General features: G+C 45.0%; 1 protein-coding gene across 2 annotated transcripts in view; it reads left to right on the plus strand.

The window, feature by feature from the left end:
* The first annotated feature begins 1,019 nt into the window (after positions 1-1,019).
* The window catches only part of TRIM36 (tripartite motif containing 36), a 39,649-nt gene continuing 28,486 nt past the window's right edge, over positions 1,020-12,182 (plus strand). Inside the window, exons 1-3 of one of the 2 annotated variants that reach the window (XM_032425223.1) lie at positions 1,020-1,299; positions 3,807-4,041; positions 8,316-8,345. In XM_032425223.1, the coding sequence (XP_032281114.1) occupies positions 1,273-1,299; positions 3,807-4,041; positions 8,316-8,345 (292 nt within the window). In that variant the 5' untranslated portion in view covers positions 1,020-1,272. The remainder of the gene's footprint in view (positions 1,300-3,806; positions 4,042-8,315; positions 8,346-12,182) is intronic. The other variant, XM_032425224.1, reaches the window with a different exon arrangement.

Below are 12,182 nucleotides of genomic sequence, written 5' to 3' on the forward strand. Positions count from 1 at the left end.
AAGCGAGACACGAGAAAGGCGCTTGGGAGCCGTGGCAGGGAATCTGGCGCCGCCGGCCCCTGAGCCGGCCAAGCGCCGCGTGGCTGCGCGGGTGTCGCCGGAGCAGCCCAGGACCCGCGGCGCCCGTTTGCCCCGCGCCCTCCGTCCCCAAGGGGGCACCGCAGGGCGGCTGTCCGGGCTGGGGAGGGGGCGGCGCTCCCGCGTCGCCGGCTCGGAACCCCAAGCCCGCGCCACTTGGCGAGAACGTGTCGTGCGTGACAGCGCCGCGCCCTGGGGTGTCGAAGCAGAAGTCGAATACGAGTGGTTGGCGACCAGTCGGGGATGTGAAGTTCACCCGACGAACTGGGCTGGAAGAGAAGGAGGAAGAGCCGGGCGGAGACCGGGACCCACTAGGGGAACCCCCCGGCCCGGGAAGGGGTGGGGCGGGCGGCGTCTCGCAGTGGTCATCGCCTCCCCTGCGCGCGCGGCTCTGCAGCGCTCGGTGCGACGGCTCCGGTAAGGCGGCCCGGGCCCGCCCCCGCCCCCGCCCCCGCCGGCCGTCTAGAGTCAGGAAACGGGGCCTGGAGGTGATGATGCCTCGCCCCGCGCTTCACCAAAGCGCAGGGAAAGCAAACTGAAGAGCAGAGGGGCCGCGCCGGCCCGGCAGCCAGGCCTGCAGTCAGCCGCAGCCCCGCCCACCGCTCCACCCCGGCCCCGCCCCGGCGCCGCCCTCCGCCTCCCCTGCCCCTCGCTTCCGCCCCAACGAGGCTTCCTACCGCGGCGGGCGGCGACGGCGGCGGCCGTCCGGGAGGGGGCGAGCGGCCGGGACCCAGGCGGCGGCGGCGCCGGCGGCGAGAGCCCAGACCCCAGCGCGCGCTGCAGCCCCGCCCGGCCGCCGGCCGCCGCCCCGCCCCCTTTGTGCGGTGGGCGCTGTTGCCCGGGCGACGGCGCCGCCCCGCCCCGGCCCCGCCCCTCCGCGGCGTCTGCGCCCAGGTCTCCGCGCGGCCGCCCGCCCCGCCGCAGTCCGCAGGAGCCGCCGCCGCCGCAGCTGGCCGCGGGGCGGGATTCCGGGGCCGTCGCAGGGAGCGCAGCTCGGCCCTCCGCGCCTGTGCTTTCGCCCGCCCCGCTCCTCGCCGCGTCGGTCCGCTGGTCGGGTCCGGCTGACCAGCTCGCCCTCCGGCTCCGAACCCAGGCTCCCACGGCCGCCGCAGGGACCCGCCCACCAGACCCCGCCCGGGCCGCCCGTCTGCCTGTTTGGACCCTGCCGTTGATGACACCTGGCAGAAGGCTACCATGGAAGGGGATGGTTCCGACTCGCTGGTGAGTGGGCGACAGGGGCCGCCGCCTCACGCTTCCATGGCGGCTCCCCGGGGCTCCCCCCGGCTCTCTCTCTCCCCTCCTCCCTGAGCCGGAGGGAGCCTCTCCTCTCGAGGAGCGAGGGCGGACGTGTGGTGGCCCCGCTTCCTCTTCGCCTTCCGCGCCCCGGGTTCCGCAGTCCGGGGCGCCCCCTTTCTGCCCGTCGGAGGGCTGGACCCTGGGTCACCTGAGCCCGCGAGAGGGCGCCGATCGAGTGCGGCGATCGCCCACCTGAGCACCTTGAGGAGTCCGGGCGGGGCTCTTTCATGGGGTCCGGGCTGTAGAATTCATTCGCCTCGGGGAGTCGGGTGCCCGTCGCGGCTCGGGGCGCGCGTGCCCCGCGCGTGTCCGGCCGTCCCTTTGTCCCGGAGCGTCGTGGGGCCGGCGCTCGGGCCCCGCTCGGACCCCCGCGGGCGCGGCCCAGCCCGGGCGAGGCTCCTCCCCGGCTTCGCCAGCTCGTGCGCGGGAGGCGGGCTGGCCCTGGCAGCTGTCGGGGTACAAGTGTTTTTGTTTGAAAGGGTCTGATCTGCAGTTCTTTCCGACTTGTTAGTTTCCCGTCGAACCCCATTGATTTTGAGACAGCTTAATTGTGGGAGCCGCCACTTCACCTTTCTCTTAATCAGGTTGTTTCCCTCAGTGGCTCTAAAAGGAAAACTCATTTTTCTTTTGGGTAAGAATTACTTTATATCTGCCGTGCTTAAAAAGCTTATGTCCTGCTTTTTATGTACCAGAAAGATGGAAATAATTTGAGATCTTCCGCTGGGAAGTAAACCTTCCATCAAATGGGAATCTATCTTGGACCTTCAGAACAGTATTTTTCTTTGAATCTATTTTGGACATTCGGAACAGTATTTTCCTTTGAATTAGGTGTCAAATTCTTTGTGAAATGAGATGGGATGTGAATATTCTGTTTTCTTTGCTGTGAATTGTGAAGTGTGGTGATCTTCCAAATTTAATAAAATCCTGAGAGGATGTGGGCTTCTCTGAAATATTTATTGAATGATGCAGCAAGAAACACATCAAAGACCATGGACAGTGATAAAGCCAGTTGGATGTAGTGCTATTGTCAGGGGTTATTAAAGCACTTAGTGTCACTGTAGGGGGAATAGAAGAGCATACATTTTTATTTAATTAAAATAAGTGAATTAATTCAGTTCTAATTTTCTATGGAGCTCCAGTAATTGAAATGATTGTACAAGGTTAGGAGGACTGTAAAGCTACAAGAAGGCTGAATATAGATTCATAGCACCTGCAGTTTGGGGGAAAAACTACATATGGAAAGGATGGGAAAATGAGTATGAGGTCATCAAACCTTTTTGGTTGTGATAAGAGACTGAATGTTTCTCATGGAAAATAATGCAAGCCTCTAGTACTGAGAGCGCTTACAATGGTGCTTTCTAGTCCTCTCCACCCTTTCAGTATTCATCAAGTGCTTTTAAGATAACCACTTTGCTGGGCAGCAAGAGAACCTCAAGCATTTTAGCTACATTACAGTTGCAGCATATGAAAATTGGTCACATTTAATGTAGAAAATTGCTGATGATTCAGCTTGTAAATAGATTTCAAGGAGGCTTCCACGAACATGCCGGCTAACCCAGTTTTTGCCAGCTCTCTTCTGGCTGTAAGAGTTAGTGTGCTCAGGGGGCGCCTGGGTGGCTCAGTCGTTAAGTGGCTGCCTTCGGCTCAGGTCATGATCCCGGGGTTCTGGGATCGAGCCCCACATTGGGCTTCCTGTTCGGCGGGAAGCCTGCTTCTCCCTCTCCCTCTCCTACTCCGCCTGCTTGTGTTCCCTCTCTCACTGTGTCTCTCTCTCTGTCAAATAAATAAAAATCTTTAAAAAAAAAAAAAAAGTTAGTGTGCTCAGGAGGAACATGGTCTTATTCTTAGTGTGCTATCTTTTATTGAAGTCATCTACTTTTAGGATTTCTCAGATGTCCTAAATCAGTGAATTCATGATGATTTGAATAATTTCATAATTGATGGAATACTACAGTCCCCTCATATCTTGTGCTGATTTTTCTCCGACTTCAGTGTTTTCCATGTCTGTGTCCCTTCAGTTCTAGGCTGTGGGTGTTGGGGTGGGGGGCGATGGTATGGGAATTTCATTGCCAGAAAGGAATTTCAGATTATACACTGTTTCTTAATTCCTTTTGGCATGGTAAACACACGTACTCATCCAAGAGGTATAAGGATGTTAATATATTTACCCACTAACCATGCAAGACTGTGGACTCTGAGAAACAAACTGAGGGTTCTAGAGGGGAGGGGGTGGGGGGATGGGTTAGCCCGGCGATGGGTATTAAAGAGGGCACGTATTGAATGGAGCACCGGGTGTTATATGCAAACAATGAATCATGGAACACTACATCAAAAACTAATGATGTAATGTATGGTGATTAACATAATAAAATAAAATTAAAAAAATATATTTACCCACTAAGAGCTCTTGATTCTGATTTCTTTTCCTCAAGGTTACCATTAAGAATATCGAAAGAGAGCTCATTTGCCCAGCATGCAAGGAGCTGTTCACCCACCCGCTGATTCTCCCTTGTCAACACAGTATCTGTCATAAGTGTGTAAAAGAGCTCTTACTGACCCATGATGACTCATTCAATGACGTGGGATCAGACAACTCCAATCAGAGCAGTCCTCGACTTCGGCTCCCGTCCCCTAGCATGGACAAAATTGACAGAATTAGCAGACCAGGTATGTGGTGGAAGCTTGGGGCCTGGGAGTTTCAGCGATAATCTGTGGAGGGGAAATTATTTGTGCCCTTTTGTGGGTTGGTCTTTCTGGGTGAATAAATTAAAACTAGTTGTAAAGGAACCCTTCCCTCTTTTCAAATGTCAGAATGAACTGTTACGCACTTAAAGTTGGATATTGAACACGAGCTTTGTGTTAGACCCCTTAATAACCGTCTGTATTTTAGGGGGTGTTCTGACCCCGTGAGTCCTTTATATGAGGGATGAAATAATGGACCACGGAAGTACTTACTAGGGAATCCTCTGTCTATGGTAGTATGTAAATAAATATGCCAAATTAAGGACAAGACTCCATAATGACTCTTCCTAGAAGGTTTTTTAGATGAATTATTTGCTGTCATTTTGTTCTTCCTGAGGATTTTATCTTCTTCAGCCATTTTAAATCCATTTTTTGAAATCAGGATTTTTGAATATCAACCAACTAGGGGTAGAATTCTGTAGTAATGATAGAAGTAGATCCAGATGTTATAGGGCACATGTACTGTATATTATACGGCCATTGGTTCCCATGGGGATGGTGTTACTTAGTTTCTTCTGGACATCCACTGCAGGAGTAAGGTAGAGCAAAATTAATTTGAAATTCCAGGGAACAGGGCCACTGGGGATTTCAGGCCCAACATCAGCAGTGAGGACCAAGGGGAGGCAGAGGTTTGGGTAGAAATATCTCAATACCATGTTAGGCACACACTTCGTTTGGAGGAGAGGACGTGAGTGGCTGTAAGCACCAGACTTCCAGGCCTTCAGTTCTGCCCAATTTGGGCTTGAAGGTTTTACGTTTGGTCCTTTAGGCCACTCTGTTTATTTCTCCCCCTTGGAGCATAGTAATAATTTTTTAACCTTATAAAAAAAAAACAGCAGAAGAGAATCTCCTTCTCCTCATTGGCATTTAGTGAATGCTGTCTTTTTTGGTCCACACTGTGATATGGAATCTCATCTTTGTGCTCCATCAGACAGTGGGTAAGAGTGGATTTGATCTAAGAGCAGTATTATGCTATTTTAAAAACACGTATTTTTCTTTAAATGGTAATCACAAATTACTTGGAAGCTATTTTGCACATATAAAAAATTATAAGAATATATTTAAAAAGGGACATTAAGTGATTGGGGATGCAGGGAGTATGAGGTCAGAGAGGGTCATGCTTATTGTGAAGTCATCACTTGTATGTTTCCCTCCCTGCTAGGAACTAGCTGGCACGGGGGACGGGGGGGGGGGGGGGGGGGGGGGGGGGGGGGGGAGAGGGGGTGGGGGGACAGATCTCAATAGCTTGAAATTACCTACCAGAGAAAACAGAGATTCTGTTGGTAGATCCTCATTAGCTAGTTAGGGACAGATCCCCTGATTGACTGACCAAGGAAATTCACTTCTTGTATATTAATATTTAGCATAGACCATTCAAAGGAATTTTAGTTATGTACTAATATTTCTATAATTAGATTGTGCTTCTATACATATTATATGAAATCCTGTATCTTAATGTGGGCTCTAATCTTAACATTTGATTGGTATGTGATTCATATGGAGTTTGAGTGAAATATAGATGAATATTCTTAAAAAATATAAATTATATATAATTAAAAATATATAATTTAGGAGCTCACCTAGATAGTACTTGGTGGATGTTTAATAAATATTTGTGGAGTGGTTGTTGAATGACAAACCTCTGCTAAAAGATTTCTACAAAGCATGCCATGATGGCTTTTATTCAATAATAGTGGCCTTTTTTTTTCCCCCCAGAACAAGAGATCCATTCCACCATACTTTACACCTTCTAAATCAGAAAAAGAATTACTGAGAAGTTCCTCCCTGTCCTTTAGGAAGACCCCTGTCAAGTTGGATCATGTCCTGAGAGGGCGGGGAGTTAGAAAACTTTGAAAGGGCAGTTAGGGGAAATAAAAGAGTATTTAACTTTGAGAGGGAGAGACTGCAGAACATGATGGCTGTCTTGTGAAAGAGAAAGTAAACTGGGTATCTTCACAGCAGAGATTCCAGATCAGTGAGTGAACTAGGAATGCAGATTTCCAGGCTCAGTGGGAAAGAAAACCAATAGGACAGGCTTTCCAAAGATGAGACTGTCATCTCCCTGTCCGTGGAAGTGTTCAAATGCGGGGTCAGATTGAGATGCTGCAGGGACCAGATACATTAGGGAAGCAGGTCCCAGGCATAGTAAATACAGGACCCTCTTTGCTTTTACTTATTTGATACAGAGACAGTAAAGAGTTCATTTTCCCATCAGCTCAGCTGCCGTCAGAAAACCAGCAGCCTAGGTATCAGCGGCCAGCTGACTCCAGGCCTCGCCTGTTAGGAGACAGCGGTGCATGGTTCTGTAGACTAGACTGGATGCCTTGTCTAAGGAGGCCACAGCCCCTGGGCACTTGGCATGTGTGCATTATCATATGGGTTTGGGGGTGCCAGATTGTCAGATTTACTGTCCCCCCCCAACAAAAACCTGATAGTGGTTTTGATGTGTCATCTGTCTGTTGAACATTGGCAGTTAATTCAGATCATTTAAAAACTCCATGCCAGCTCAGCATAGGATAGGGTAGCCAGAACACATCTTGGACTATGACCCATCCAGCATTTGGGCCATCAGTATTTGAAGTCTTTGTTTTAAGCAATGGCTGAGGGACCACCATTTGCAGACATTGTAGAGGGGATTTCCGCCTTGGGTGGTAGGTCGAGTCAGTTGTATATCAACTGCTTTATCTTCTCCAACACTGAAGTTCAATACCTTGCATTCATTTGCATTCATTCAGTCAACAAATATTTCATTTACCTGCTGGTTGCCGGACATGGCTAAATGCTTGAAGAGAGGTGAACAAGATAGATCCGTCCCTCCTTTTTAAGAAGCATATAGCCTGCACTGTACAGAGCTTCATAGTTAGAACCCAGTCATTCATTAAGAAGAGCGTACAGAGCAAATTAACGAATACAAATAAAGCCCTCAGAGGGTGGGAAGGCCCCAAGTGTAGTAATCATTCCTGGAGGCTTTTATCAAATGAATGTGGATTTTAGGATTGCCCTCCTCCTCATGATGGGAGTTTTAAATTAGTAGAGGTGATTATATTACAAATATAATGCCACCCTCCATTTATGGGGCATTTGCCTCTAATTTTTCTTTGGAGAGATTCAAAGAGAAATTCATAGGGAAGTAACGTTTCCCCCCCCTCCCTTTTTTTTTCTTGGCAGGTTTCTTTTTCTATTTTTCCTCATTTAGACATACTTGGGAAGGAAAACCTATTCTGAGCAATTGGTGTGGGAGGAGTAGAATTCTAAAAATTAGTTTTGCCACTGGCTTAATAAAGGGATTAATTAGACCAGGACTGCCCAGAACAGTAGCCCCTAGCCCCGTGTGGCTGTTGAGCACTTGAAATGTGCTAGTCTGAGCTGAGATGTGCTGGAAGCATAAAATATAACTCAGAATTTCGAACACTCAGAATGAAAAAAATATGAAACACCTCTAGTAGTTTTTATCTCTTAAATTTTTGAGGGGATGGTATTTTGGATATATTGGGTTAAATAAATAACAGGTATTATTAAAATTAATTTCACTTGTTTCTTTTTCATCAATCTGGCTCCTGGAAAATTGAAAATGGCAGATGTGGCCGACGCTGTTGGCTCACTTGGCCCCTTTTGGATATCATTGCCTTGGAGACTTGACAGATTTTTACAATAAAAGGGTGCCTCGAAAGGCTGGTAGGGTTTGTGTGTACGATACTGTAACACATTCGATTAGGTAAAAATAGCCACATTACTGTACATTTTAGGTCACATGTGTGCAAGCTTTCCCCACATTTTGTATTTCTTTTTGTCGGGAAGATACAGTCCATTTTAGCAACGTTTATGTACAGGGTTGATACACATCAGTAAAAAAAAAAAAAAAACCCAACAAAAGATGCTTGCTATTACTGTGTCTTTTCAGCAGTTACCAGAAATACGATCCTTTACAAATGCGAACCTACAAGATCGGGTTTGGGCCTTTTGAGGGCTGCCCCAACAATGAGTAATTCTGAACTCCAAGGTCAGCTTGATGAACGCTCTTTTAGAGGCTGGTTCCATTAATACCACGTGTGCCAGGGGAAAAAGCACATTTTCTTACTGTTAACTCAAGAATTGTGTTGTATACGGGACACAGTTGCTGCTTTATCTTTTGTCAACAAGTTGTGAATCTGCTCTTTGAAATTAAATTCTAAACCCAGCTTTCTGTTCATTGTTCACAGCGGCGCAGCGGAGATCTTTGGGGTGGAGAGGTAGAAAATGCTTTCTTGCTTGTGCGGCCTCAGGCAGTGTAGTGTGAGATGGTTCAACTTAATGACCTTGTATTTCATAAAGTTCTGAAACATCAGTGGTCAAGTGTTGTAAATTTTCTCGAAAGGGGACAAATTGGGCCGAATGACTTAAAGGTCAACAGGACTAAATTTCCACGGGAGGCGTCTGGGGTTTTTAAAGGGAGCTCCGATCCCGCATGCTTCCTTTTTGCCCATCTGCATGACAAGATGTTTTTGAAGAAAATGACATACCCGTGTTGTGAGCTTTTTTTTTAATAACCTTAAAAATCCTCTCCATTTACTTCGTGGACCAAAGCTCATATTCACGGCCATCTTGCTACCTTGGGGAGGTTAAATGAGCCAGTACTTTCTTCTGCATTTAAAAATTTGCTGAAAAAAAAAATTTGCTGAAAAGCACTGGCAATTTTTTTGTACTTAAGAATATAATCTTGTTTTGTGCATATGGTGTCTTTCCTCTGTTAATGGTCTAAAGTGTTTTGAGTTTTAACATTGAGGTCTCACCCATTTGTGGGTAAATAATGTACACACACTGCTTTTTTAGGCTTTCCGAAGTATTTGACTGTGGGCTGGGCGAACGATGGGCCAACCCTATCTTATTAAAAGGAATTTTTTTTTTAACTCCAGTTGACCTTTAAAGTAACATTGGCTACTTTTTTTTGTAGAATGCTGGTGATACCTTATATTTTATTGGAGAAAATAAACACCTGAAATGTTATCCCTTTTCTGTCTTCCTTACCTTCCTCTCTGCGTGCCTCAATTTACAGATCTTTACAGTTCCAAAAGCCACATGTCATCCTTTCTCTTACAGGCTTTAGTGAGTCCCTGAGATTTTTCAGTGTCGAGATTTAGTAAATAGGAGGAAAGGTAGGAGAAGTTTGCTTTAAAAAAGTTCATTGCTTGTTCCAATTTTTTTTATTCAGACAGTAGTTGAGAAAAAGGCTTTTGCAGGTTGAAAATGCTCATAGTACTCAAAAGGTAATTGTAACTCATAAGCATCAGATGGTCAGAATGTGCTGAAAGAGGCATCAGCCCATTGCCAAGCACCTGGAAGCCCAACCTGAATGTCCAGCATAGAGGGAGATACCCACTCCCTGCCTGGGAGGTAACAGAGGGTCAGTAGCTGGGAGTCAGAATATGGGAGAGGATGCAGCTAGCAGAGGTTTTGAACCTGTTCTGAATTGACTCGGTTTTGAAATACTTGATTTTCTCTTTGATATTTAAATGACAAAACTTAATGGCTGAAAGCTCATTCTGGGGGGAAATTTGCTACAAACCAATTGAAGATTTTCTGGAGTCCTCATTTTAAAATTGTGTCATGTTAAACAAATTTGTTTAATTTGTCTTTGAGGTCAAGGGATATGGGGGAAAAGAATTGATTCCGCAAGGTGACAGTATTCAGATAATCCGCATATATTGGCCCCGTAAATGCAGTTTGACATATACAATTGCATTGCTTGGCATGCATTGCTTCTTTACCTTTCAGAGTCATCATTACTTTCCTTTTCATTATGTCATGCTGTCGAGGAGTCTTACCCAATGGAACATTCTGTGATCACGGGAATGTTTGTTTGACCCTGCACTATAGAGTGTGGGAGTCACTGGTCAAATGTGGCTCTTGAGAATTTGAAATGTGGCTAGTGCAACCAAGGAACCGAATCTTTGAATTAAATTTAGGTAGTGACGTTTGGCTAATGTTTACTCTAGTAGACAGCACAGCTATAGCGAGTAAAAAGTTGACTCTATTACATTTCATTTTTAGTTCCACTTTCTTGATTTTTTTTTCACTAGACTTACTTCCCAGAATATCCTTAGATCTGTTCTGTTTCCTTATTGCCCAGAGCATATATTCTGTCGTTTGTTTTTGAAAACAATGGTGGAAGTCCAAGGCAGGTGAAATAAAACATAAATGCTTTGGAATTCACGGAAAAATGGGAGACTTTTTTACGGAAAAATGGGAGACTTGTTTAAAGGTCTGTTTAGGAAAACAGCTGAGATATGTTGACTTAATATTTTGTCTGATTAGGCTAGTGTGATGCTTTACACCTTATTTTTGTTATAAAAATAAAAGAGGTTTACAGAAAAGGGACAAAACATCTCATTTGAAGTTTCTGAACATGAAGGCCACAATCTGGGTGTCACCAGTATATAGTTTAAAGCATGACATGACTTTGTTGTCATGATTTAATTTGGTTTGATCCTGTTCCTTAAACTGATCGCCACTTTCAATGAGTAAAACCAGTAATAACCCATTTTTTTTCTTTTTAACAATCTTCATTTTGATTTCTATCACCTGGATCATGTGGGGAGGCATGCAGTTAAATGTGATTTTCCATTTGTTTCAACTTGACCACTGCACTCTTACCACTTCCAGAATTCTTTGGCTTGTCTTTTCACTGAATGAAATTTTCATTAGCATGTGCCTTAAAAGTGGCTTTGCTGCTTATTTCGTTATATGCCTGCTGTGTTGTGAACTATCTTGGACTTGTGTTGCATGTTTTAAGAATTATTATAAGAATATATTTTATGTAGAGTTTTCTAATTTTTATGGGGCAAGCATTTCTGGTCATGCTTTTTTTTTTTTTTATAGGTTTAGAAATGTAAAGGTAAATGAAGATCTTAAAAATACTCTGCATGTTTTGGCATTAAGTAGTTTTGGGTACCCAGTCCCACTTGGCATGCTGTAGAATCACTTCAAATGAATACTATTGTGGGCTGATTGCTAAATTTTACCTTAAGTGTTACCATGGCCAGACCTATTTGAAGACAGTGTTTTCAGTGATGATGGTAATGTGCCAAGGCAATATTAACATAGCTGTTGAAAGACCTTTGCTAAATGTGGTATACTAAGTTTAGCCATTCGTTTTTGGTACTGGATCCATGGCAGAATAAAGGAAGGCTTTAGGTTAAGAAGTTTGTGTTTATAATTAGGTACTTTGTGGCCAACCGAGACTGTGTCCTCTCGGGGTAGATTTCTAAATGAGAGCAGGGAATATGATACGCATGCGCTTAGGCTAAAGGGACAACCCCAGATTCTCGTGAACCTGTGGGTAAGGACGGTCATGCCTTGGTCTCTTGATCTGTTAAAATCAGGATACTATTGAACAAAAGTGGGCTATTTATGGTCATTGACTGTATATTATATATATATTAGAAAATTATAATACTTTTTGGGTTAACTTGTGGCTTACTGAATTAAGTAATTTTAATGATTCTTTTTTTCAGGTCATAAGAAGATACTAAATGGTTGGTCCCTCATAAAGTCACTAGATTCTAGGTCTATGGATGAGCTTTTCACTCTTTGATAGATTGCACTCGGTTAACTAATGATTTAGCCTACCCAGATAACACAATACTACCGTGGGAAACTCTCTTTTGCAGTGGCTCTTAACCGTTTTGTGATCACATATTCCTTTGAGAATCTGACCAAAGCTATGGATTGTTGAACTAGAAAATAAGCATCGGTATATAGATGCAAAATTTGCATACAGTTTCAAATAGTGTACAGAACTATTTGGATCTTTCTGGAGCCTATCCATGGGGCACTGGGTAAATGACTCCTGTCATTTACATATGAACTCATTTCCTATCCATCAGCCAAGGCTGTGTTCATTTAAATGGAAACCAAATTACTGTGGATATGATATATAGAAATAACAGTAAATGTTAATTATATAATTCAAAAAAATCCTGACCCTGTGTAGTATTGTATTCTGTGTTTTGTCCATATATCTGTTTGGTTTGATAAGGCTTTTGTATGGGGTTTACTGTGGATTTTCCTTTCCTCTTTATACCCATTTA

Source organism: Phoca vitulina, unplaced genomic scaffold (genome assembly GCF_004348235.1).
Source record: "Phoca vitulina isolate PV1807 unplaced genomic scaffold, GSC_HSeal_1.0 scaffold32, whole genome shotgun sequence".
NCBI classification, from domain to species: domain Eukaryota; kingdom Metazoa; phylum Chordata; class Mammalia; order Carnivora; family Phocidae; genus Phoca; species Phoca vitulina.